Below are 24,081 nucleotides of genomic sequence, written 5' to 3' on the forward strand. Positions count from 1 at the left end.
GTTGCTCCGCGGCATGTGGGATCTTCCCAGACCAGGGCTCGAACCCGTGTCCTCTGCATTGGCAGGCAGATTCTCAACCACTGAGCCACCAGGGAAGCCCCTGACAGTATTCTTAATAATGCAGAAATGATTTACATTTGCAACATTCTGAGCCATCAAGTTGAGAGAAAATAATGGAGGGACACATATGAGCTAAGCTTTTAAATATCTCCAGAGAGGCATTTTCTAAAGCCCTTGTTGGGTGGAATTAACCCTAATAATGGCTCAGGTATGTATGTATTATAGTAGAGAGTTGGATTCAACCAGGTCAAGGAGGCAAAATACAATGAAGTCCAAGACGGTAAGAGAGTAATTATAATGATGGTTATGGTATTTAAGGTGGCCAATAAGGAAGTAAAGATATAAAGCAGATGGAGGTAGTGAAATGGAAAATAAATTGAAAATTAGCTGTATGGAGGTAGGGGAGAAGGGAAAAGAAAACAGCTTTATTTAATATGTAGATGCTCTGGCAAGACAAAATAAATTTACTTAAGAAGCATATGCTAGGAATATAGTTGCTGCTTCAAGAGAAGAAAAAATATTGTATTATGAAGTAATTTATATAAAAATATTTTTTATCTGTTTCTTCAATATGTGTGAGTAGAAGAAATAAATAAATACATAGAATAAAATATGGAATGTATGTAACAAAACTTGGATTTCCACTTGTTACAATTCTAGAAAGAAATGAACAGAACCTAATATCCCTATTATGATACAGCCTCTTTCACCTCTGCCACTGATACAAATTCTACATGGAGATATGCTTGCACCAAACCCAAGACACTGGTATTAAACCAAGTTGATATGTTATTCAAGTTACTAATATATTAGTTACCAAATTACTTGAATGGTAAGCACTCCCTTGTGCACGTAAAGTAAGACAAACGAACAGACAATATTACAATTCAAAACACTCATTCTACATAAAGAGAATGCTGCCTTTGTTCTCTTTAATAAGTCTGAATTTAGTTAGTGAATGTCTTCCTCCGAAAAGTATTAAGAAGAATTAAAAATATGAGGGGCACTGTTTTTCTCTTCTCCAGGTAACTGTTCATTCATGTCCCTCCCTGAGTACAAAGGAAAGCCAGGATACTCTATGCTCAGCCTCCAACATTCTTAAGCCTACCTGAATTACTTAATACTGTTTTCCTCAAACTAAATTGTGAATTTCCTCGAGTGTTTACAGGAAATCTGTTTTCTTCACCTTGATCCCTGATGCAATGAAGGAACTCATTGCATCTTTGTAGAAAGAAGAGTCAAATTATGAACAAGTGGATACATATTTATATCCAGGAAAGAAGGTTATTTCAATGGAAACAGTTAATATTTACTTTTAGTCCATTAGACCCCTATCATGCTGTAACTGCTACCATTCTGATGGTCCCCAAAATTCTCCCCATAAACATCTCAGATTTATCCATACTGCTTTTGCCACTGAGGGATCACCTAAATTATGAAGATTAGAAGAGAAACATTTGGAAAGGGGCCTTGGGATTCATCTAGTGTACAACCTACTCAATAATACATATACTGAGATTCAAAAAGAAGCACTGACCTGTCCAAAGTCAGAAAAATAAAGGGTGGCAGGTGCTAGCATCTAAATGTCTCCTAATGCAGAGCACTGTCTTTTTCCATTTATAGATCAGTATCTACTTTAAAGAATTTTCAAATTTCCTTTCCCTGTCTTCTAGTTACTAGATAGAATGAAATTAACTTGCACATTTTGTTTTCAAAACCATCCAAATAACACTATCCTTAGGACTCCTCTTTCAAATGACAGAATGTCAAAGAACTAGATGAGTGACAGTAAATGGCCAAGGTCAGTGTTCCTTTCTTGAGACATCAGGATCTTTCAATAAATAACGTCACAAGAGTCTAGAAATGGCCCCAATTTGGCCATTTAGCATTCTTGGCCCAGGGCAGCCACAGAAATAATCTCTCTTGGTATTAACTATTAAACCCTCATCATCTGACCATCCAGCATTGTGGGAGGGACAGGCCACATGCACATTCAAGGGCTCAGAATGTGCTCTGTTAACAGAGAAATCACAGGACTGAGGAAAGGAGATAACCTTCCTCAAGCCCTTGATGTTCCCAGAAGGTCAGCTGCCAAGGTAATTAATGCCTCTTCAAAAGTCAGGGCCAGAGTCTAGATTCTGTAAATCAACTATACTTCAGTAAACAAATAAGTAAATAAATAAACAATAAAAATAAATAAAAGGACCATTTTCTCTTAAGAAGACTACGGGGCAATAAAGAAGAAGAAGGGGAGCCGATCCAGAGAAAGCTCTACAGTAATCAAATTTCCACAATCTCAAATAGATATGTGATTGTCTCATGGTTTAACTATATTCAGCTGTAACCTCTAACAGTGGAGAGAACACTGAACTGGGAGTAAGGAGCCAGGATTCTTTTTTTCCCTTCCCTCCCACCCTGTCACTCAGCTGTGTGACTCTGGGCAAGTCACTTGACCTTTTTGGCATTTCTTTTTATCTTGTGTGTAAAAGGAATAGGGTGGAGCAGTTTAATGGCCCCTGCCTTCCAGCTTTAATATAAACAGTAGTTAGAACAAGACTTAAATGAACTAGATTTTAAAGTTAGGAAAACCCTCTGCATTTCCTAATTAATGTGACCTGAAAGACATTCCCCTTCTCTCTTGAAGATACAATAATAAATAAAGACAGCACAGCTGGGAGAAGAACAAAGAAAGTCCATCTCTTGCAACTTCCTAGCTCTCTTCCCTCTCACACATCAAAGTAAATCCTGGCTACATGGCTCGTGCTTAGAGATGTTAACATGTGTAAAGGCAAGAATTTGCTCCCCCCGCCATATTTTTTTTTCATTAATCTTGATTTGCTCTCCGAATAGAGAAAAGTTGTGAATTCCCTTAACTGTGGGTAATTTTGAATTCTAGGTTATATAGAACACTGGTGTATTTAAGTTAGTGGAAATTTCCAAGCAGCCCAGTTAGTAGGAACAGAAAATAATTTTTTCCCAACCTAAAGTACAGAAAACCAAAAAGAAATCAAAAGAGGAACAACTAAGTACATTATTTTCTCAGACACCTAACAAGATACTACAGATGAGGGATCAATTTAAAAGCAATTAATCTGTCAAAGCCCTCTGTTTTTAAATTGCCCATGTCTGTACAAACCATATTTATAACACTCAAAGAATATGGAATATTAGAGATGACAATACCTTTAACTAAGTCACAAGAAAACCACTGTCAAAGGATCTAGCTTTAGAAAGTCTAATTTCCTTCCCCTGAATTATTATCTCATCAGTAGTCAATCATATATTTTGCGAAGTGAATGAAACTAAATATTTCTTTCAACCTTTTCCTAAAGAATTTTAAAAATGCCCTGTTAAAGCAGTTATCATATTGTATTTTAATGTTTTGCTTGCAGGTCTTGCTAAACTGTAGTTTCTAGGAGGAGGACCATGTCATATTGGTCTTTATGTCCTCAGCCATTAAAATTCCTGGACTTCCCTGCTGGCACAGTGCTTAAGAAGCAGGGGATTTGGGTTCAATCCCTGGTCCAGGAAAATCCCACATGTGCAGAGCAACTAAGCCCGTGCGCCACAACTACTGAGCCCGCACGCTCTAGGGCCTGTGTGCCGCAACTCCTGAGCCTGCGTGCTGCAACTACTGAAGCCCACGTGCCTAGAGCCGGTGCTTCACAACTAGACAAGCCACTGCAATGAAAAGCCCGCGCACTGCAACGAAGAGTAGCCCCTGCTCGTCACAACTAAAGAAAGTCTACGCGCAGCAGCAAAGACCCAACGCAGCCAAAAAAAAATTGCTAACATATTAGATACTCTATAAACACTGCAACACAGTGGAAACAACCATGTGCCAAGCCCTCAATAACCAACACTGGACATGCAGTATTTACTTAATCCTCTCCAATAAGGATAGGAAACCTGTTTGATGACAGAATAAATTTTAATCCTCTCTTAATGTCAAACCTTTAATCGACTTTCCATTCATTTCTCAATTACCTTCAAATTTCTCTCATTTCCAATCCCTCCTTTCCAAGGAAGCTATCTCCAGAAAAGGTAGGGATGGATTTCAGGACCCACACTTTCTCTAGAGCCAAAGAGTCCCAGAATAACTGGTACAAAGGAAAGACAAAGAGATGAGACCTCTGGTGTCAGATGAAGGACAGGAACACTGCTGCTGTAATACCTGCTCAAAGCTCCAGATATTCAGAACACTTTGCAAGAATTCAGTGAGGATGAACTGAAGGGTTGGTGGTGAATGTTGAGAAGTGGGAGAGGCTGATGAGCATTGAATTTTAGGAAAGGGGAAGGACAATTTATCTTTGGGTGTTACAAATTTATAATCCTCTCTCAGGAGACACTAATCAGAATGTTTCCAGACAGTAAATACTACACCCATTTTATAGTAACAAAGCAGTCATGTGTACAGTAATTATCTTCAAAATGAGCTTAGAAGTAATAAACCTGAGTATTATATAAATGATTCTCCAATCACTGTTGGCTAAAATTTAGGATAAGATAATTTGCTCTCAAGTGCTATTAGAGGAAAAGTTATTAAATCTACTCATCCTGTATCCAATTTCCAAAAGTAACTGATAAAATGCAATTATAGTGATAATTTTGGTAAACCTGGGCTCTGCCTCCAGCCCACCATTCAGGAAGCTGAGTTAATACTTACCATTGTATGTCTTATCCTGGGGTAAAGTTAATTGAAAGGTCTTTACACAGCTCAAAAAATCTACTTTACCAGAAAAAAAATTTAAGGATTCATTTTCTGGGCTCCTATAGTAATTAAAGACTAAATGATGGGGGAGGAAAAGGGGGTATAGTGGGCAGACAGGTAGTAAAGAAGGATTCCAGCATAAAGAAGATGTGGTATATATACACAATGGAATATTACTCAGCCATAAAAAAGAAGGAAATATTGCCATTTGCAGCAACATGATGGTCCTAGAGATTATCATAATAAGTAAAGTAAATCAAAGACAAATATCATATATCACTTACATGTAGAATCTAAAAAATGATACAAATGAACTTATTTACAAAACAGAAACAGACTCACAGACGTAGAAAAAAAACTTGTGTTTACCAAAGGGGAAAGGGGGGGGATAAATTAGGAGTTTGGGATTAACAGATACACACTACTATATATAAAATAGATAAACAACAAGGACCTACTGTATAGCACAGGGAACTATATTCAATGTCTTTTAATAAACTATAATGGAAAAGAATCTGAAAAGGAATATATATATAAACTGAATCACTTTGCTGTACACCTGAAACTAATACAACATTGTAAATCTACTATACTTCAATTTAAAAAAAAAAAAAAAAAGGATTCCACCAAACCACTTGCAGAAGGAAGACAAGGAAGGCCAATTTTGGCTGCATGCAATTCTTTGTTTCTACACAAGTCTCTGTGACTAGGAGGGCAAATGAGTTTGGCTTACGTATCACTCTAATTTCATTAGCTACCTGGAACATACTGAGAAGGATACTGAAGAAATGCTGAGCTCCGCTGGAGAGATTATCTACTACCAAAGTCTGTCATGGACACAAAAAGAAGTGAGTATTCATTAGTTATATATTTTCCATTTCTTTACTAAAGTGGATCATACCTATTCACCTCTGTATCCCCAAAATCTGAGAGCCTGGCACATAGTAAATGTTCAATAAATATTTCAGAATGAATTAATGAAAAAAAAAATCGGACTTTTTTTTTACCTTGGTTTCGAACAGGAGTAACAAAATTGGTACCATGAACATTTCTCCAGTCCCAGGATGCTGGCAAATGCAAAATCTTTTTCTGTATTTTAGCAGTTATTGGTGCAGGTTTGGGCCTAGGATGGAAATAGACATTTGATGTCAATATATATTCTTTCCTTTGAGGATGATTCCATGATTTCAACCACCTGGCTGGCTAGAATGTAGATTCAGATCCAAAGAGCACTTGTCTTATCAGTGTTTCAATGTGTCTATTATACAACGTGTCAATTATACAACTAAGTTGTATAAATTACCCATTTCTTTTTTCAGGATCTAGTAATTTTCCCCAGTGAAATAATATTGGTTTTGTATATTGCCATTGCTAATTTTAGTATGCCTAAATAGCTGCATTCTCTTACTTTTAATAGATTTTGACCAAGAAAGCAGATGTGAGAAATTGAAGATGGCCTACAAAGGATTTAGAGAAAATAGAGGAATTACTGATGTTTGACTCTGGAGATGGTGGCGATGGTAGCTGTAAAAGAAGTGAAGGCACAGAAATAAAATATCTAAGTAGAAGCAGGCAGACTAGCTCCATAAACAGATGAAAGTAAGACACAAAGATGGCCACAAATGGCTTTACCACTTACTACTGCTACTACTACACTACTGTGTAACATTCGTCAAAGACCTTAACATCTCAAAACTATGATCACCTCCTATTAAGATGGGTATAATCATGCCTACCGCAAAGGACTGTTATGAAAATTCAATGTAATAATGATTAACAAGTGCTTAAAACATGGCCTTGTCTCTGGTAAGTCCTAACTAAATTATTAAGCTATTACGATGATCACCACCACCATCATCATCATCCATGTCATTAAGACTAAATATGCTGCTGATACATTTAGGTGACTATCTGGCACAAAACAGGCAATTGTTAACTTCCTTCTTCCTAACATCCTATAAGGCAGAGTGTTTACCCATCAATGCACACACAGATAAAACAGAAGCAAGGTGACAACAAAGCTCAATGGTGTGAAAATGAAGACCGTGAAAGAGAAATTAGGGAGATGGAGAAGTGAGAATTACAAACGTCACAGGCACCCTATACATTATTGGCTCTCAATCATTTGGGTCCAGATTATTTTAAGAATCTGGAGAAAGCTCTGGACTCAGATGTCCATAAACGATACGTTTTTCTACAAGAGTTCTTCAGAAACATGGCACCTGACACATGGCAAAGCAGTTGGGTCTGAGGCTCAGTCTTCCAGACAGGAGTCCCAGTCTCCCGAGGCGCCAATGCTGACCCCACCTCCTCCGGGTGCTCCTTTGGCTTGTTACTGAACAGGTCTCAACTTCTTGTCTCACACAGATACAGGATGGCTCTTTCACTTTAGTGCATCTGAGAAGGAATACGATATGCTCCCATTCCCAATTTCGACTAACCAGAGCATCTCATAGACTAGTCATTCCTCAGAATACACTTTGAGAAGCACTGTATAAGATTCTTTTTAGATATGGGTAGAACTGTGAGAGAGACTACATCGTCTGCTAAATCCAGCTATAGTTTTGAGGGAATAAATCTACCAAATTCCTGACTATATTAATTCAAAGAATGATATAATTTTCCATAAGAAATACACCATGGGGTATATAAACTAAAGATGGGAAATGCCACTTCTGGCTGAAGGTAGCAGAGGTATTATTGATAAATATGGAATATTTTTTGCTGGACCTAAAAATAGAGAAAGGATTTTGAGATTTTTACAGGTGGCAAATTTGACACTTTCTATAGGTAAGTTCAGGGGTATATGAGGCAAAGGGAGTGTCATGAATGGAGGTAGATGAAAGTTTTCAGTAATTTTCTGTCATATTATTTGAAAGCAGGTCAAGGTAGTCAATACAGTTATGGGCAAATTTAGGTGGCTTTGATTACCAGGCTAAATTTATTCATTAGACAATAGGTAGTAACCCAATCATAGCTGGGTATAAGAAGATGTAACAGGCAGTATTTCACAGAATGGCTAAGAATGGGGACAGGGAGGGGTAGAAACCAAAGAGAGAGAAGGCAGGAAGCTGACTCATCATACAGGAGAGAGATGACAAAGCCCTAAGCCAAAGTGTAGAAAATGGAAAGAGAGTAAAGGAAAGGGCAGATGCTGTGAAAGCAAAACCCATAAATAGGGCTTGGAGAACATCCGAGTATGTATGAATAGGAAAGGGAGATGGTCAGAGGAAAGATAACATAAAAAGTCTAAGTTAGGATGACCAATAAAATGATGAACAGCCCAGGGAGGAGGATATCAATTGATACACATATCTTTATTAGTGATAAAGAGATGTGCTTTATTACCTTGGAATCCTCCGGCTGTGGCCACCACCTCTCCTAATCATCTCTTTCAGGGTAAGAGTCTCATATTCCATGTATGCGGTCGCAGTCCAAGACTTCTGAATGGCATTGATAGCGTTCACAAAGTTGTGGTTGTATTTGTAGAGCCTATTAGAATACCTGCCAGCAAAAGTAAGACAGCTTCAGATACACTCTTTACTGATGTAAATAGATCCTGTTAAAATAGGCCGTCTTATACTGTGGGCCTGAGTGGAAAGTGGTATAATCTTTCAGGAAGGCAACTGGATATGTCAATCTCTATATCTCTACACCTGTATCTGTATCAATAGCCTAGAATTGGAATGTGTCCTATGAAAATAAAAGTTCAAGTGAACTAAGTTGTATGTATAAGGATGTTCAGTGAAACATTTTTATACTAGTGATAGATTATAAACATATATATTCTAAGATAAGGGATGGATTAAATAAATAATGGTACTTCATTTGCTATATAGTTTATTTAGTAAAAATGTCTGGAAGATTATTTAGTGATATGGAAGACTTCACACTATATTAAACAAAAAAGCAGAATATCAAAGAAGCTTATACAGAATTAATCAATTTTTGTGAAAATGTACATTTATATTTATACCACAAGTACATACAACCATGGTTATCTGAGTGGTGACATAGGATCATCATCTTTCCCCCACCCACTACAATTTCTACAATGTACCTTTTAAACTTTGTAATAATAAAAAAAAAGGTGGGGGGGAGGACAGCAAAACTGTATACAATATATATATAAGCATGGCAAGCATTATAACCACATGATGGAAAAAAAAAATGGTTCCATAGGGACATTTGGTTTATATCCTTGTTACTCAAATTTGGTTCTTGAGCCAGTACCAGCAGAAGCACCTGGAAGCTTGCTAGAAATGCAGACTCTAAGTATACAACCCAGGCCACCTGAATCAGAATCTACATTTTTAACAAGATCCCCAGATGATTCACAGCAACATTAAAATCTGAAAGGCACTGGTTTACCTGATGCCAAATGCTTGGATACCGATGTAAACAAGTCTAACACACAAAGAGCATGTTTACAAAGCAAAAAAACTGAGGGAGTTGATTATTCATTTAACTTAAACATGTATCTCACGCATGTGCCAGGTGCTAGGAATTACAGAATTCACCATGTTATTTCTACTAAAAAGATTCTGGCCGCAGAGTAGCTAAGCCCGTGAGCCACAACTACTGAGACTGCGCGCTAGGGCCCGTGAGCCACAACTACTGAAGCCTGTGCGCCTAGAGCCCGTGCTCCACAACAAGAGAAGCCACCGCAATGAGAAGCCCACACACTGCAACGAAGAGTAGCCCCCGCTCGCCGCAACTAGAGAAAGCCCGCGCGCAGCAACAAAGACCCAACGCAGCCATAAGTAAGTAAATAAATAAATAAATAACATTCTGTAACTTAAGTGTGACTCACTATCCAAGACTTTCATTAATATTCAATTATGCAAAGCAAGATATACCTAACCTGAGTAACATGTTAGGCATATTTTGAACTTTTCTTTCTAATTTAGATGTTCACAGAGAGAGTATTTTGATATAGTCAAAAAACCTGGGAGCACTGAAAATAATAAGAAAAATGTGCAACCACATTGATAATGTTTTAATGTTTTTATCAAAATCCTTTCCCATTTGTTGCAAAATGTGAAACCAGAGAGGTACCTTTATTAAATAGATTATAAAACTGCCTGTATTATATTTCTGACAACACTAACAACAAAAGCCAGTTACAGTTGTTGTTTCTTAAGACACAGGAATATATTTTAAATTGTAAATGTCTATCTTGAAATCAGATCATTAAGAGCTGAAAGGCCTTGATGGTAATTTAGTCCTAAATGCTTACTTTACAAGTGAGGCAACATAGATTCTCAGCACTCCGGTTAGTAGCTTCTTCACTAAATGAGGCAATGTTTGAAATGTCAGCAAAGTACATAGTACACAGTGTATCCTAAGTGGTAGGGTGAAAAGTGAACAGCTTCATAGGAAATGTGTTGCTCAAGGATCAATCCAAACAAAGCAATTTAAAATCTAAGTTCAAAATGGAGGGGATGAATTAGTCTAAATCTTGGGGAGTACTTCCCCAGACAAGTGCAATTTGTCCTCTTTGAACTCATGTCCCCCCCACCTTCTCTGCTGCAGAGTCATTCACTGCCAGTGTGGTCTGGCTTTGGATGATTTGTTCGTGTACATTTTCAGTGGATTTCACAACCAAACAAAACAAAATTTGCTACTGCTAATATTTACCTTTTCCTTCCAAACTAATAAAAGTCTGAAATCTCTTGGGTGGTTCATAGTTACTTAAACTGGACCTAACTCAACAAAAACTTTAACTGAAAGTTATATACTGAATTGTGTCCTCCTCAAATTCATGAGTTCAAGTTCCAATCTCCAGTACATCAGAATGTGACTGTATTCAGAGATAGGGCCTTTAAAGAGGACATGAAGGTTAAATGAGGTCATATGGGTGGGCCCTAATCCAATATGACTGGTGTACTTTTAAGAAATGGAGATTAGGACACAGACAGGATGACCATGTAGGACAACAGTGAGCAGCCATCTGCAAGCCAGGGACAGTGGCCTCAGAAGAAACTAAACCTGCTGACACCTTATCTTGGACTTATAGCCTCCAGAATTGTGAGAAAGTAAGTTTCTGTTGCTTAAACCATTCAGTCTGTGGTACACTGTTATGGCAGCCCCAGGAAACTAATGTACTACATAAATACTAAGAACTTTAATTTCAGTTGTTTATGTCCTTGTTTAAAACTTATGTTCAATTAGCATCACCTATATTTGTTGCAACATAAACATCCGTATCTACAAGTATTATGCAACATATTATTACATGGCAATAATAAAATGACTTTTCTGTAAAAGTCACTGCAATTCTGTGGCCCTTTATATAAATATTCTTTAAAGCTATCATTGGTCCATTACTTTTGAAGTACTTTGAAAAACTACTTGCTTCTCTGTTATATCACTCAACGTATTTTTCCAGGAAAGTTGTACATAACATGGCTTATGCTTCTAAGTCAAATAAATTTTATATAATCAAATTAAATTTTCCAAGAATTAATATAGACACATACTTATACATATTATAAAAAACTAAATGTATCTTTCATTTACGACAACTCACTTTTCCTGGAGATTCTCAAGGTGTGCTGTGTTCACGTTCACATTCTCAAAGGTATTTCCCTCCTTCTTTCCCGTGAAACAAGCCCAGTTCCTGCCCAGCACATCATGCACCCAGCCAGTCATGGTTTCATGGCAGTAACTAGTTACCTTGCCGCCCTCTTCTTTATACTGCAATCAAATAAGAAAAGGAAAAGCCAAGTGAATCTGTGCTCCTCTCCCAGGTCTGCTTCCTTGTCTTCCATTCACAGTAAAGATGCCCCTTTTTTGTTTCATCTTAGGCATCAGCCACTGCCAACCAAAACAAAAACTGAGAGGTTTCAGTTTGCGAACCATTCTAGAAAAGGAAGAGAAATAAACTTTTCTACGATTAGCATCACTGATTACCAAGCAAAATTTACACAACAAACACTTCTGGGGAACGAAAGGCAGGGAAAGAAACTAACATTTTAGAGCATCTACCCCATTCCAGGCATTTTACAAAAGTTACCTCATTAAGCCTATGAGGAGACAGGCACCAATATTCCCATTTTACCAGTGAGTAAGTGGAGGTTCAGCTCAGAGAGGATAAGTAGCCCCTACCTAAGGTAACAGAGCTGTGAAGTGACAGAAACAAAATTCTGTTCAGTTTGTCAGACTATACTTCTCCACTCAGAGAAGATATATTCCAGCAAAGTACAAGAACATATGGTGAAAATTTTTTCTTCTGTTAACCTCCCAATTTATTAGCATATTCTAATCATGAGGGAGTTAAAGTAACCTGATTATTAAATATTCTCTCCACTTTATTTCACTAATATGGCCCGTTGTCTTATGTCGATGTTAACACTGAAAAATAACTGCAGTTGACCCTTGAACAACGCAGGGGCACCGACTCTGCACAGTCAAAAATCCACATACTACTTTATAGTCAGCCATTCCTATCCTGGGCCCTGCTTCCAAGGAATCAACCAGCCTCGGCTCATGTAGTACTGAAGTACGTATTTATGGGAAAAAAATCTGCATATAAGTGGACCCGCGTAGTTCAAACCCATGTTGTGCAAGGGTCAACTGTATATAGTGATAGATCTAGGATCTGAACTCAGATGCTTCAGCTCCAGAGCCTAAAAACCCTAAAAAAGGATATATAATCCAGAATGAGAGCGGAGAGCATGGGAGGAAGAAAGGAAAACAATGCACGCTAAATTTCTTTATGAAGGGACTTGGATACAGACAATTTCAGGCATTGACTTAATTTAACAGAACAGAAGCACAAAAGCAGTCAAAGGCAACACAAACGAATCAGCACGGCAAGCAGCTGTTTCAGTGCTTTTCTTTACAAAAGTACACGGTTGGTTTTGGCCCTCAAGATGTAGTTTGTGAACTCAATCTAATATAATGGATGCTACTTTACCTATGCTGAGGGGGTGGCAAACTTCTTTTTAAGGGCCAAACAGTAAATGCAGGTTATCAGTCCTCTGTCATCACCACTCAACTCTACCACTGCAGTGTGAAAGGTACACAGGAAATGCATAAGTGAATGAACTACATTGTGTTCCAATAAAACTTCATTTACAAAAACAGACTTATAGTTTGCAAACCCCAAGTTTAAAAGAATGTGTAGGCTAAACTACACTTAAAGGTAAAACTACCTTACTGCATCAAACTCTGAATTCAAATCATATTGAGGCATAGAGTTAAAAATGTATGGCCTTAGAATTCAAAAGAGCTAGGTCTGAATCCTGGGATTCACTGCCACTAAGCTACACAAGATTAAGTTACTTTGGGCTATTCATATGTACATTTTGCTTCTTCCTTGGTGGTTCATAACACTGTGAAGCCAGTCTCCCTACCTCTGGCTAAGAATATCTCCACTAGCATGAGTTTGGCCCACCACTCCTTATTTCCCTGTTAAAGCCCCAACTCAGGATACAGGAACACTGAAATAAAGGCCTAGGACATGACCAGGCTGCAACACCGGAGGGTATGTTGTGTGAAAAGGTTAATAAAGTTTATATTTATTATGCTGAACTATCTGTAACTACTATTTTTATAGATCAAAAACTGTTCGATATTGGCAACCTCGTATGATGCACTTGTAGAAATTGTCAAATACACATAAATGAAAAAAAAAAGGCTAAACACAGGAAGATGTTCATTACAGTAGAAGAGGCTAGGGAAGGCTGCTTGCTTTTATAAATACGGTGTTACTGGAACACAGCCAGACCCACTTGTTTATAGTATTGAATATCTTATCTCTGGCTGCTTTGGTGCTACAGCAGCAGGACTGAGGAGCTCCCACAGAGACCATAAGGCTCACAAAGCCTAAAACATTTACTATCTGACCCTGTTAAGAAAAAGTTTGCTGACCTCTCTGCATAGAACAATTTAAAAAAAAAAGAAAACCTGGGAATTCCCTGGTGGTCCAGTGGTTAGGACTCCACGCTCTCACAGCCAAGGGCCCAGGTTTGATCCCTGTTTGGGGAACTAAAATCCCACAAGCTGTGCGGTGCAGCCGAAAAAAAAAAAGAAAGAAAGAAAAACAACCTATGATGTATTAAGAGGCAAAAAACTACAAAATAGTACCTAAGTGGAGTGCAAATAAGTAAAATTTTTATGAAATATGATTTTTAAAAAATGAAAGGTGAACATGGTCTTTGGGTCGGATTTTCTTGGTTATTTACAAAATGAAGATAGTTATATACATTTCGTGAAATTCATCACTTTAAAAAATATTCCTATTTCCTAAGGATAAGAAACATAGCCTACAAAGCCCTCAAAGAGGACACCTACGAAGGATGGTCCAGATGTTGCTAGAGACTAACTCTGACCTGTCTAGGATTATGATTACACTTCCTGAAAAAAACCATGATTTATATAACCTATTTTGTACTTTGCTATGTTCTTTCACTTATTTATCAAATGCTTATTGGCCACATAATATTTCCCAGGCATCATGCTAGATGCTAGGTGCTAGGCACACATGCACATATGTATTGATGCAGCCCCCAGACCTTAAGATGCTGGGAATTCAATGAAATAAATAAACATGTAAATAATGTGGTTATTTATTTGAACCCAAATCATGTGGTCCAGCAAGTTAACCATGCTTGAAAAAGCCTGGGAAATTTCCCCACCTAAGCAGAAAATTTAGATCACAGATGAAATGACTTTCCCAATGTACCAAAAGAGTCAGGGGCATTCAAGTTAGAAGAAATGGGCCCCATGTTTCTCATCAGTGTGGTTTTTGTTCACCTAGTTGGCACAACTTATAAGCATGATGGCTAACACCAAATGAACTTCCCCTGTGAGGGAAAGGCTGATTTGTTATTTTGATTGGAGGGGGAAAAATATCACTGAAGCATGACCGATTGTGCTAAAGATCCTTACCATTCATATTTGTTCAACAACGCTATACCCTTCACCATCAATATTACAGAACTACAGGACCTTACCATTTACCTATCACATCATACTTTATAAACATTTTACAGATTACTCAGAAATCTTAGAGGTTCAAGAGAACATAAAGATAATACAGTCTCAGGGGACAAAAAAAAGAGACCTAAAAGAGATGGTTGAACTAGAATTTATAACAAAGCATTCTTCCCAAGTACCATGCAACATTTCTTCATACACTTTGTCTTCTCACAAAGTGCTAGAGAAATAAACATACAGGTCAACTGCCAAAAACATGGAGAGGAGATACCTAGAAACCATGCAGGAAAGGCTTAAGCAATTTGCAAAGGGTTTTCATCTATATCATGTGAGCCTCACAATGATCTTTTGGGGTAATAGGCATTATGTTTTTCATGGGAAAAAAAAAAGTGACTTTGCAAAGTTAGAGAACAGAGAATTAAAATATGAGTTTAAAGGTTACAAGAATCATTGCTTTATTCATTATTTCCTTTAAAAAAAAAGGCTGGAAAGTAATTGGCTCTCATGAGTCAGATCCAAATTGTTGCCCAAGACCCTTTTTAGGGGTCACCTAAATTCTCCAGTAGCCCTAATGGTGATTTCCCACTATTCAGGTGTCTATGTTGTCCTGACTAGTCCAGTCTTTTTACCCTTTCTGTCAAGGGTTTTTGATACAGGGCAGAGGTAAAGGACGTGGTCTGCAGTCTCGACTACCTGGACTGGATCCAGCTCTGCCACTTACTGGCTGTGTGATCCTGAACAAGTTACTTACCCTCTCTGTACTTTCAGTGTCCTCATCTATAAAATCAGGATGATGATAACAGACTCAACCTCATAGGTTGTATTTTATATATACTAACCCATTTAATTTTCATAGCCTGTGAGGGTTGTTCTTTCCACATAACCACTGTGAGAAGAGGATTTTTTGTTTATTCATTAACTAGGACACTGGCACTAGAAAGCAATTAGTTATTGAATGAGTGAATAAATAAATGAATAATAGAAAGAACAACAAATGCCAAGTCCTATTTAAACAATAACACAAGAAACTTAGAAAAATTTATAATTAAAAGAAGTGTGACACTTTTATAATTAAAAGAAATTTATAATTAAAAGAAGTGGGTCAGGGGCTTCCCTGGTGGCACAGTGGTTGAGAGTCTGCCTGCTAATGCAGGGGACACGGGTTCGAGCCCTGGTCTGGGAAGATCCCACATGCCTCGGAGCAACTAGACCTGTGAGCCACAACTGCTGAGCCTGCACTTCTGGAGCCTGTGCTCCGCAACAAGAGAGGCCGCTATAGTGAGAGGCCCGTGCACCGCGATGAAGAGTGGCCCCCGCTCGCTGCAACTAGAGAAAGGCCTCACACAGAAACGAAGACACAACACAGCCAGCAATCAATCAATCAATCAATTAGTCAATCAGTAAATAGAAGTGGGTCACAGAGACCCAAGTTCTGACTTCTCGTATTACTTCAGAAATGTCAGTTTTCCTCCCCAAACCTCAGCTTCCCTACTTGTAAATATAAATTGACCTGAAAGTTCCAAAATATCCCTTCAAGCTTCCTAATTACACAGTCCTTACATCTGTGGATTTCTTATTTATTATTCACAAAACCAGGTAAATAATTTAGACATACTCCTTACTTATACAGAATATTTATACATTCTAAGTAACCCTAAATAATCCTAAAACACTACAACTGTTTTTACTTAAGCAAATTACTAAGAGATGCTATCCATTATGTACCACTTCTTATACATTAAATTGATGGAATTATTTTCCATTTAAAATTTTTATTTTATTTTATTCTGTAGTTTTCCCAGTCTAAAACAATTCAGTCTTCTTTTAGAACCTGAAATTACCTTATGAAAGGTAGGACAGGACTGTGATACCACTATGCAGGACAGCTACAACTTAGTAGAAAAGAGATATTTAACCCCCCCAGAAGCCAAGTACTCAGTAGCTTAATTTGAGAGGACCACACACTGTGCCCCCATTATTTTCTTGATTTGAATGTTCTCAGTGTTTGTCATTTTTCCTGCTATTGTAAAATGCATCTTTTGTGATTTCTGACATTATTACCAATTAAGAAGTTGAAGTTTTGGCCACACTATCCAGCTTGAAATGTAGCTTAATTTTTTTTCTAAGGGTTTTCATTTATTTTATTTATATAAACATCAGTCTCTGAATACTGCCTTGCACAGATGGCATAATTTAAGTTTCTATTCATTTATGCCAACTTCTATTGCAACAAATAGATAATTGCATAAAATCTGAAGAAATTCCAAACCCTAGCACTTGAGTTTAGAAAACTACTAGGATTCAGTAAATCTCCATTTGCTTCTTCAAGATTACCACTGGGTTGCCAAACATTCTTGAAACCACCTTTCTTCAATTTCCCATTCACTTTATCAATTCTCCAATTCCATCCAATTACCTACTAATGTTAACCAATTGAAAAAGAAAAGGTTGGGATATTTTAGAACTGAAGTTATTTATCCTGGATCTCTTTCTCAACTGCTTTTTGACACTAAGGGGGGGAAAAACCACTTATACCTTTTGTTCCACTGGTTTCCTGATTATACATAGCAAATATTTGAATACTTCCTTTATGTAATGCACCAGCTATGAGAAAAATGCACTTTAGTAAAAAAGGACTTTGCCCTTTAAATCCCTGTTCTGCCACTTATCATTTACGTAACCTTGAGCAAGTCACAACTAAGGAGCCTCAGTTTCTTCAGCTGATAATGGGAATGATATCTACTTCACTGGATTCCTATCGAGGATAAGGATGACACTGAAGTTTGAAGAGTTTAAAAAGTTATAAAACACTAAACAAGTAACAATATAAACACTACCAACTGTTACCACATGGGATACAAAGCCATTTAAGACTTTACTCATGCTGTCAAAGAACTTATACTCTAGCCCAAACTGTCAACTGAGCAGTTGATACGGGTTTTATCCTGTCAACCAGTGATTTTCCAAAATGAGAAGACAATCCATTAAAATATTAGAAAGAAAAATCTTATAATTTCTATTTCTATTTGTAACATAGAAATAAAATTGAAAACCAACCTCCACTATTATTTAATATACAAAGCAACACTGATAACCCCACTCAGTTCCAATGTCAGATGTTCACCTGTTATATGCAGTATGCTGCCTAAAGATGGTTATTAGGACACAGCACATTCCCTTTTACGTGTGCCTGCTTAAACTCACTTATGTACATCTGATGTAATTAAGCTAACTCGCACAAAATGAACAAGTGGCTTAAAATAATACTTGCAAAGAAACCAGGATTTGCAAATACTAATGAAGTAAATATAAGAAAATAACAAAGCTTACATTTGCCCTATTCCTGGTACGAGTTTTTGAAAACATGTTTTGAAATGGTTCCATCGTTGTGGTATTCACTTTTTAATCTGTTTTATCAATAAAGCAAATGTCTCCGTTTTAAAATTTGCCCATTGAATTGTCATCATTTAACACCAAACATCATTTAACATCATTTAAATACCAAACAGTAATTCTTCTAAACTCTACCAGTGACACTTTCATACTTTTAACAAAATGTGTCAAAATTAAAATTCTTTACTTGAAACATTTTAACTAGAAAATTGTTTCCAAATGTTGAAAATTGGCAGTAATAAAAATGATGGGATAACAGAAATCCTTACATTGCTTTTGGCAACAAAATCATGATAATGAAACATAGTTTTACATTGTTTCCAAAGAATATCATAATGAGATATATTTTGGCAGGACATGTTTTTGTGACAATAAGTAAATCAAATATTTAATCATTTAATATTATTTCATGTTCGATAGCAAACATGTTAGTATAGTAGTGCATGTATATAATTTTTTAAGTGTATGTATACATACTGTGGAATACCTATTAAAAATTTGGACATCTAGGTCTAATCCATTAATATCATTCACCATTTCAGAAAAGAACACCTTGCATGAAGTTAAATGGTTTGATGATACACCATACAGAGAGATTACATTTCAGTAATACTGAAGAACAAAGAGTGTTTTTTCAATTTTTTGCCGTTTGTTTACTGTATATGTCTACATAAGTGCAAATTAACTGCTTCCATCTGCTGTCAGGTCTGGAGTGTGAATGAAGCCATCGGATGGCAACAAAGGAGAACAAGGCATATTTTCCTAAATTGATATTTTTCCAACCCAACCAAGAGTGTCACATCTTACCTCAGAAACAAACTTCCCTGTCAGTTTCAAGGATTAGCTTTCCTTTTCTGCCCACTAACCAGACTTAACCATTTATTTAAAAAGTTGAATTTTAATGAATTGTGAAACTGCCAGGAAATTGTTGCAGTGGTTGCAACCAAATAACCTCCAGCGTTTTACTGAAGGAACTGGCAATCAGATTTACATATGCAAATGGAGGATCATAAATTTATTTCCAGGGCTGAAAAGATGTTCCATTTAAACCAAAACATATGTTCCAGAACCAGTTAAGAAAACAGCAAGTTGACACCCAGCAAGGTAGACAAAGTCCCTTGGCTCATTCCTCACTTACTTGCTCATAATCTCTTAAACTGTAAGGTTGGAAGAAATCTTAAGAGTTCATCGACTCTCACCTTTAGCTGGTGCTTCTTAAGGGGTGGGGGGGGTGGGGGGTACAACCCACAGCACCCTAGGCTAGTTTGAGTCCTTGGTTATCCAGGCTTTGGGGAACCACTGCAGTCACAGATAAAGCTCACTATTTCCCCTGACAGCTAATTTACTTTTTAGTAATTCTGAAAGTTAGAACTTTACTATTTTTAACTCTGAGGTTTATCTTAGCCTCTACAGTCTCACACAAAAATTAAAATATAATATATAAGCAGAATAAAGTGTTAAAGTCTCATCTGTTTTCTACAAAGTCATTCAACAACTATGGCCTGAGGGTCCACCACAGCCTCTAAGCACACAAAGGTAAAAATACTTTCAGAAACACAACAATAAAACAACAGAACAACACAATGGTATATTATTCAATTTTCTTTCTCTTACAAATATTTATTGAAGGCCTATTACTTATCACATATTGAACTATACATAAGGAATAAAATGGTCATTAATACAGCGTTGATCACTGCCCTCAAGGAGTTTAAAGGCCAGAGGAAAGGACAAACAGGCTATTAACAACAGAGAATGCTAAACAGTAATCTATTATGGGGCCTACTAACACAAATACCTGCAATTTTGTACACAAGTTTTCTCTTCCATAATCAAAACAAAACATTTAGATGCAAAGATATTCAAAGAAACAGGGGGAAAAAAACACTTTAGTAGGGGTGATTTTAGATGCCTTGCTAAATATATTCTTAAACACATTGGTTGCTTTGTCAGTATTTACATCCGGACAATCAGTTTGAAAACACACAACTCTTACAGAACCCTGTAAGTTATGTAACCTAATATTTTTTTTAGAACAGAGGACCAAAAATATAAACATAGCACCGTTCCTAATTTGGGCTTCTAGAACCCTATAGAATTAATTCTTTGTAAGCTGGCATTACTTCTGAAGTCTTTGAAAAGACAAAAGAAATGTGGATAATTTTCCAAACTAAAGTTCCAAGATAAAGTTCTACATGCATTAGGTGCTGAAGATACACAGATCTTCAGTCTGGAAGAAGATGACACACTATCAAGTCATTCCATTTACAGCAGAGTTAGTACTACCAGGGCAGAGATACCTGCAAAGTATAATTGGAACCAAAATAATGGCATTCCTCCCAGTAAGGGAGAAAGGTGGGGAATTTCACAGAGGTGGCATCAAGATCCTGAGTGAAAGAATTATCAGGATAGAAAAAAGTATCCAGGTGGCAGTCGGATGTACTCTTATTTAGTTTTTATAAGATATAACCTTCCCAGAACAGCAGACCAGTGCCTCTCAAATGATATAAATAATTATCTGAACCAGTAAAGTAATGATGACAACCTACTATCTAGAGAAAGACTCCTCCACTCAAGAAGCAATTCAAGGGATGTGGACAAGTCCTCCCAGACAATAAGAATTAGGTGTAGCCCCACATTTTTGGTTTGCCAAGGCTGATGTTTAATCAGCTCTAAACCAATGAGGAGGAAACTAGTCCATTGTTCATTAGCAGGAAAGACCTAAAAGACAGCAATCAGTTTGAACAATAGTGTAATTAAGAGAAGTAAATTTAGCAAGTGTACTTAATTTGAAGTTTACAAAACTCTCCTGCAATTTGGAGAACCAAAAAGAGATGGAGAAAGTAAATTTTTGTCTTGAATAAGGGATCTGGGCTTAGGAAAGAAAGTCAGTAGCCTCATTTGGTATGGAAATCTAAGGTTCAAGCCAATTCTTCTAAAATTTCAGCAAGAGCCAATGCAGTGCACTGAACTAACATTTGTGATGCTTACAGACTAGGATTCACCAGAAAACCTGCCCAAATGTGACTTCAAGTACCAATACTTCTTTGTGAAACAAACTTGACAAATAGCCCATATCATTCTACAGTTAGAAGCTGTGTGAGTTTAAGCACTGTATGAGACTAATTCTCCCTATCTGAAAATTGAAGCTAGTAATATCTACTTCATGGGATTTTTGTAACGTAAAGCATGTCAAGTTCTTAGCACAAGGCTGGCACCTAATTGTAAAAAACACCAAAAAAAAAAATGTATTAATCATACCATCTTTCTGGACAGGGGTACTGCAGATCTATGATCTATAAAAAGAGACCCTTCAGCGGTTTGGTTTATCTCAGAAAGCCTCCTCCCCCAAACATGTCCCCCTGGGACCATCTTCCCACCCATAATGTATCTGTGCATCTCAAGATATGCTGAAGCCTAATTTTATTCTTATAATAGGTGCTGGGGGTTCCTCCCCAGAGGAAAGAAAGAGAAGGCACTTGGGAAGTCCATTTAACTGTGAGTAAAATTTGCGCTGCTAACAAAATAAAACAAGTAAGTCAGGTCCTAAAAGCAGTCTGAAAAAAATCATTTCAACAGAAGAGTTTTCAAAAGAGAAAATAGGAAAGAAATGTGTGTTGCATATTGTTCCTTTTATTCAAAGGCTGAATGGTGAAGCCACCTAAGACTTCCAGCTTTTTTTTCTTTTTCCTGCTTGGTCTTTGGTTGTTCACATTCCAAAATGGCAGTTGCTGCTTTCCAAGGAAGTGTTCAGGAGGGCAGCTGCCTTGGAGGTAGGTTACCAGGACTCCTCTGTATGTTACATGCACATAAAGACTCCAGAAGGGACTGCAGCTGCTAGAGGCCTCTGCTAGCTGTTAGAGGTAGGTAGGTCCACTGCCGCATGCTGCTCTGCCTCTTGCCTCTTAGCCCCAAAGTCTGTTTTTGGCTGTGGTTTTAAAAGAGGCCCTCAACAGATGCTCTATTTAATAACTAAAAGACAATAAAAACTAGAGTTACAAGCCAACAAGGATCATACTGTCTCTTAAAAATTTAAACATATTAATTTCTTTAAGTGAAAAAAAAAAATACTAGTATTCAGTATTTCAGATGCTGGTATTTTTTCATGCTATTTAAGACATTCACAAAAAGCCGCCATTCTCAAAAGCTGAATGCTTAAGCAATACATATCGTGCCTGCAGCCAACATGCTCAAGAAGCACATGCAGATGCATTTTAAATTAAATGCTACCAAATAAGCCTAATATAGTTTTGAAATGTAGTTAATAAAGAGGCTAATCTAGCAACCGAGACATAATAACACGTACACCTTACAAATTCTCAATGTAGGCTTACTGCTACTTTGATCAGTATTTCTAGGTACAAGGCTATTTATCCCATTTACAGAGCAAATACTAGGGTCAATCTTTTCTGCTGGTAGAAGCATCTCCCTAATAAGGAGAAAGAATGAAAGTTTTAAGACAGAATTTTGTAAACTGCATTCTGAGAATACCTTAAACTTTTGTGAGGAAATAATGGTAAACTTATTTTAGAAAACCTTCCTATTATACCTCCCTCCTCAGCTACCACCATACAGTATATTAAAGATTTTGAGAAGTTCTGAAAGGAAACTACTTAATGCAGGCTACACTTATTCAACTACCAGAAATAAATTCAGAAAAAAGAGCTTATTGGTTTCAGCTCTAAGTTTCACTTTGATGTGTTATTAGTGGCTGTCTAGAACAACCTTTAAAGCTTAACAAGATGAAGTGATACAACTTATGAGCAATTCCTTCCTGGCGCATGTGTGGGCCACCGCTGGCCCATTAAACAGTTTGAAAAACGCTGATACAGGATAAGGCTATGGTGCTTTCAACACTTGCCCCAGTTCCCTTTTTCATATCTTACTTCCTTACTTAAGAGCTAAGTAAAAGAGGAAGGGAAAGGGGAAAATTTGTTTATGAAATGTAAGGGAGGGTAAGTCCCTATCAACTTTTTCTCTCTAACCACCCATTTTTCCATCAAAATTTTAGACATCTAAATTTATGGATCCAGAGAGAGCAATGATTAAAACATCTATTCTGAAAGTGTGAGGAGAATGTACAGAGTGAAGAAGATCCTCTTCTCCCTGGTCAATAGTCTGTTCTGAGAAGGAACCAGTTTAGAAAAAGGTAGGTGATGTCTCAAAGGGATGACGGACAGGTACGTCAATTTCTCTGGAAGAGCCACCTTCTCTACTGGAAGACAACTAAAATGCCATGGTTCACATGGGTCCCTCTTGAGTCTTTTTAGAAAAGAATGAGCAACCTCAGGCAGCATAGCTACTTCAAGGATGTGAACTGAATTTGAGCCAACCTTTCCTTAACTGGGTCTTTATCTTTTTGGTTTCATGTCCACTTACATTATGAGCATCATGCTTGAGAAAGCTAATTTGATGTGTACAAACAGAACATACTAATATGAAAATAGTGCAGGCAGATCAGAAGTAGCAAATAAGCAGGCTCAAGCAAGAAATCTATAAGAAAACCATAATCTCTCTGTTCTCCATCTTCCTCTCCCTGATGAGTAAACAAACATTAATTTGCATAAGCCACCAAGGAGGAGGGAAGCTTGCTTTTAATAAGAAAGTTAAAAATATTTCAATGGAGCTCACCCAGTTTGTTCCTCAGATGTGGCATATCATATATCCCCACAGTTCCCAGTTGCATGAAAAACTGACTGATAAAATCAGTGACATCCTACGAAGGGTTTACAATGGAAAACTGAGTCATTACGTTGAGATTAAGCAACATCATGAAAGAAAACAAATAGCTAGACATGTGTTAAGTGCTTAACTTCTGATTCTTTTCCTCAATTTAAACACTTTTAAAAGTAAACATCAAGTTATTTTTTTAAAAAAAAGACAAACTCATCTTGATGTGTTGAATCTATAATAAAACAGGTAAATCTATCCCAATAACAAATATTCTGAAAGTTTGTTATATCTTAAAAATG

General features: G+C 37.1%; 1 protein-coding gene and 1 long non-coding RNA gene across 5 annotated transcripts in view; one reads left to right on the forward strand and one right to left on the reverse strand.

The window, feature by feature from the left end:
• The window catches only part of LOC309605138, a 106,545-nt gene extending 98,432 nt beyond the window's left edge, over positions 1-8,113 (forward strand). For both annotated transcript variants that reach the window (XR_014231244.1, XR_014231245.1), the window contains 2 exons: positions 5,526-5,619; positions 6,189-8,113. This is a non-coding gene — a long non-coding RNA (uncharacterized lncRNA). The remainder of the gene's footprint in view (positions 1-5,525; positions 5,620-6,188) is intronic.
• CTSC (cathepsin C) overlaps positions 1-24,081 on the reverse strand; it is a 40,872-nt gene that overhangs the window by 9,142 nt on the left and 7,649 nt on the right. Inside the window, exons 3-5 of one of the 3 annotated variants that reach the window (XM_082340490.1) lie at positions 11,304-11,470; positions 8,120-8,275; positions 5,779-5,894 (exon numbers count right to left, since the gene is read on the reverse strand). In XM_082340490.1, coding sequence (XP_082196616.1) covers positions 5,779-5,894; positions 8,120-8,275; positions 11,304-11,470 — 439 coding nt within the window. Of the gene's footprint in view, positions 1-5,778; positions 5,895-8,119; positions 8,276-11,303; positions 11,471-11,499; positions 11,591-21,722; positions 22,082-23,740; positions 23,826-24,081 lie in introns of those variants that run through there. The other 2 variants (XM_082340491.1, XM_082340492.1) reach the window with 2 other exon arrangements.

The sequence above is a fragment of the Balaenoptera borealis genome (genome assembly GCF_965194805.1).
Source record: "Balaenoptera borealis genome assembly, chromosome: 11".
Taxonomy (NCBI): domain Eukaryota; kingdom Metazoa; phylum Chordata; class Mammalia; order Artiodactyla; family Balaenopteridae; genus Balaenoptera; species Balaenoptera borealis.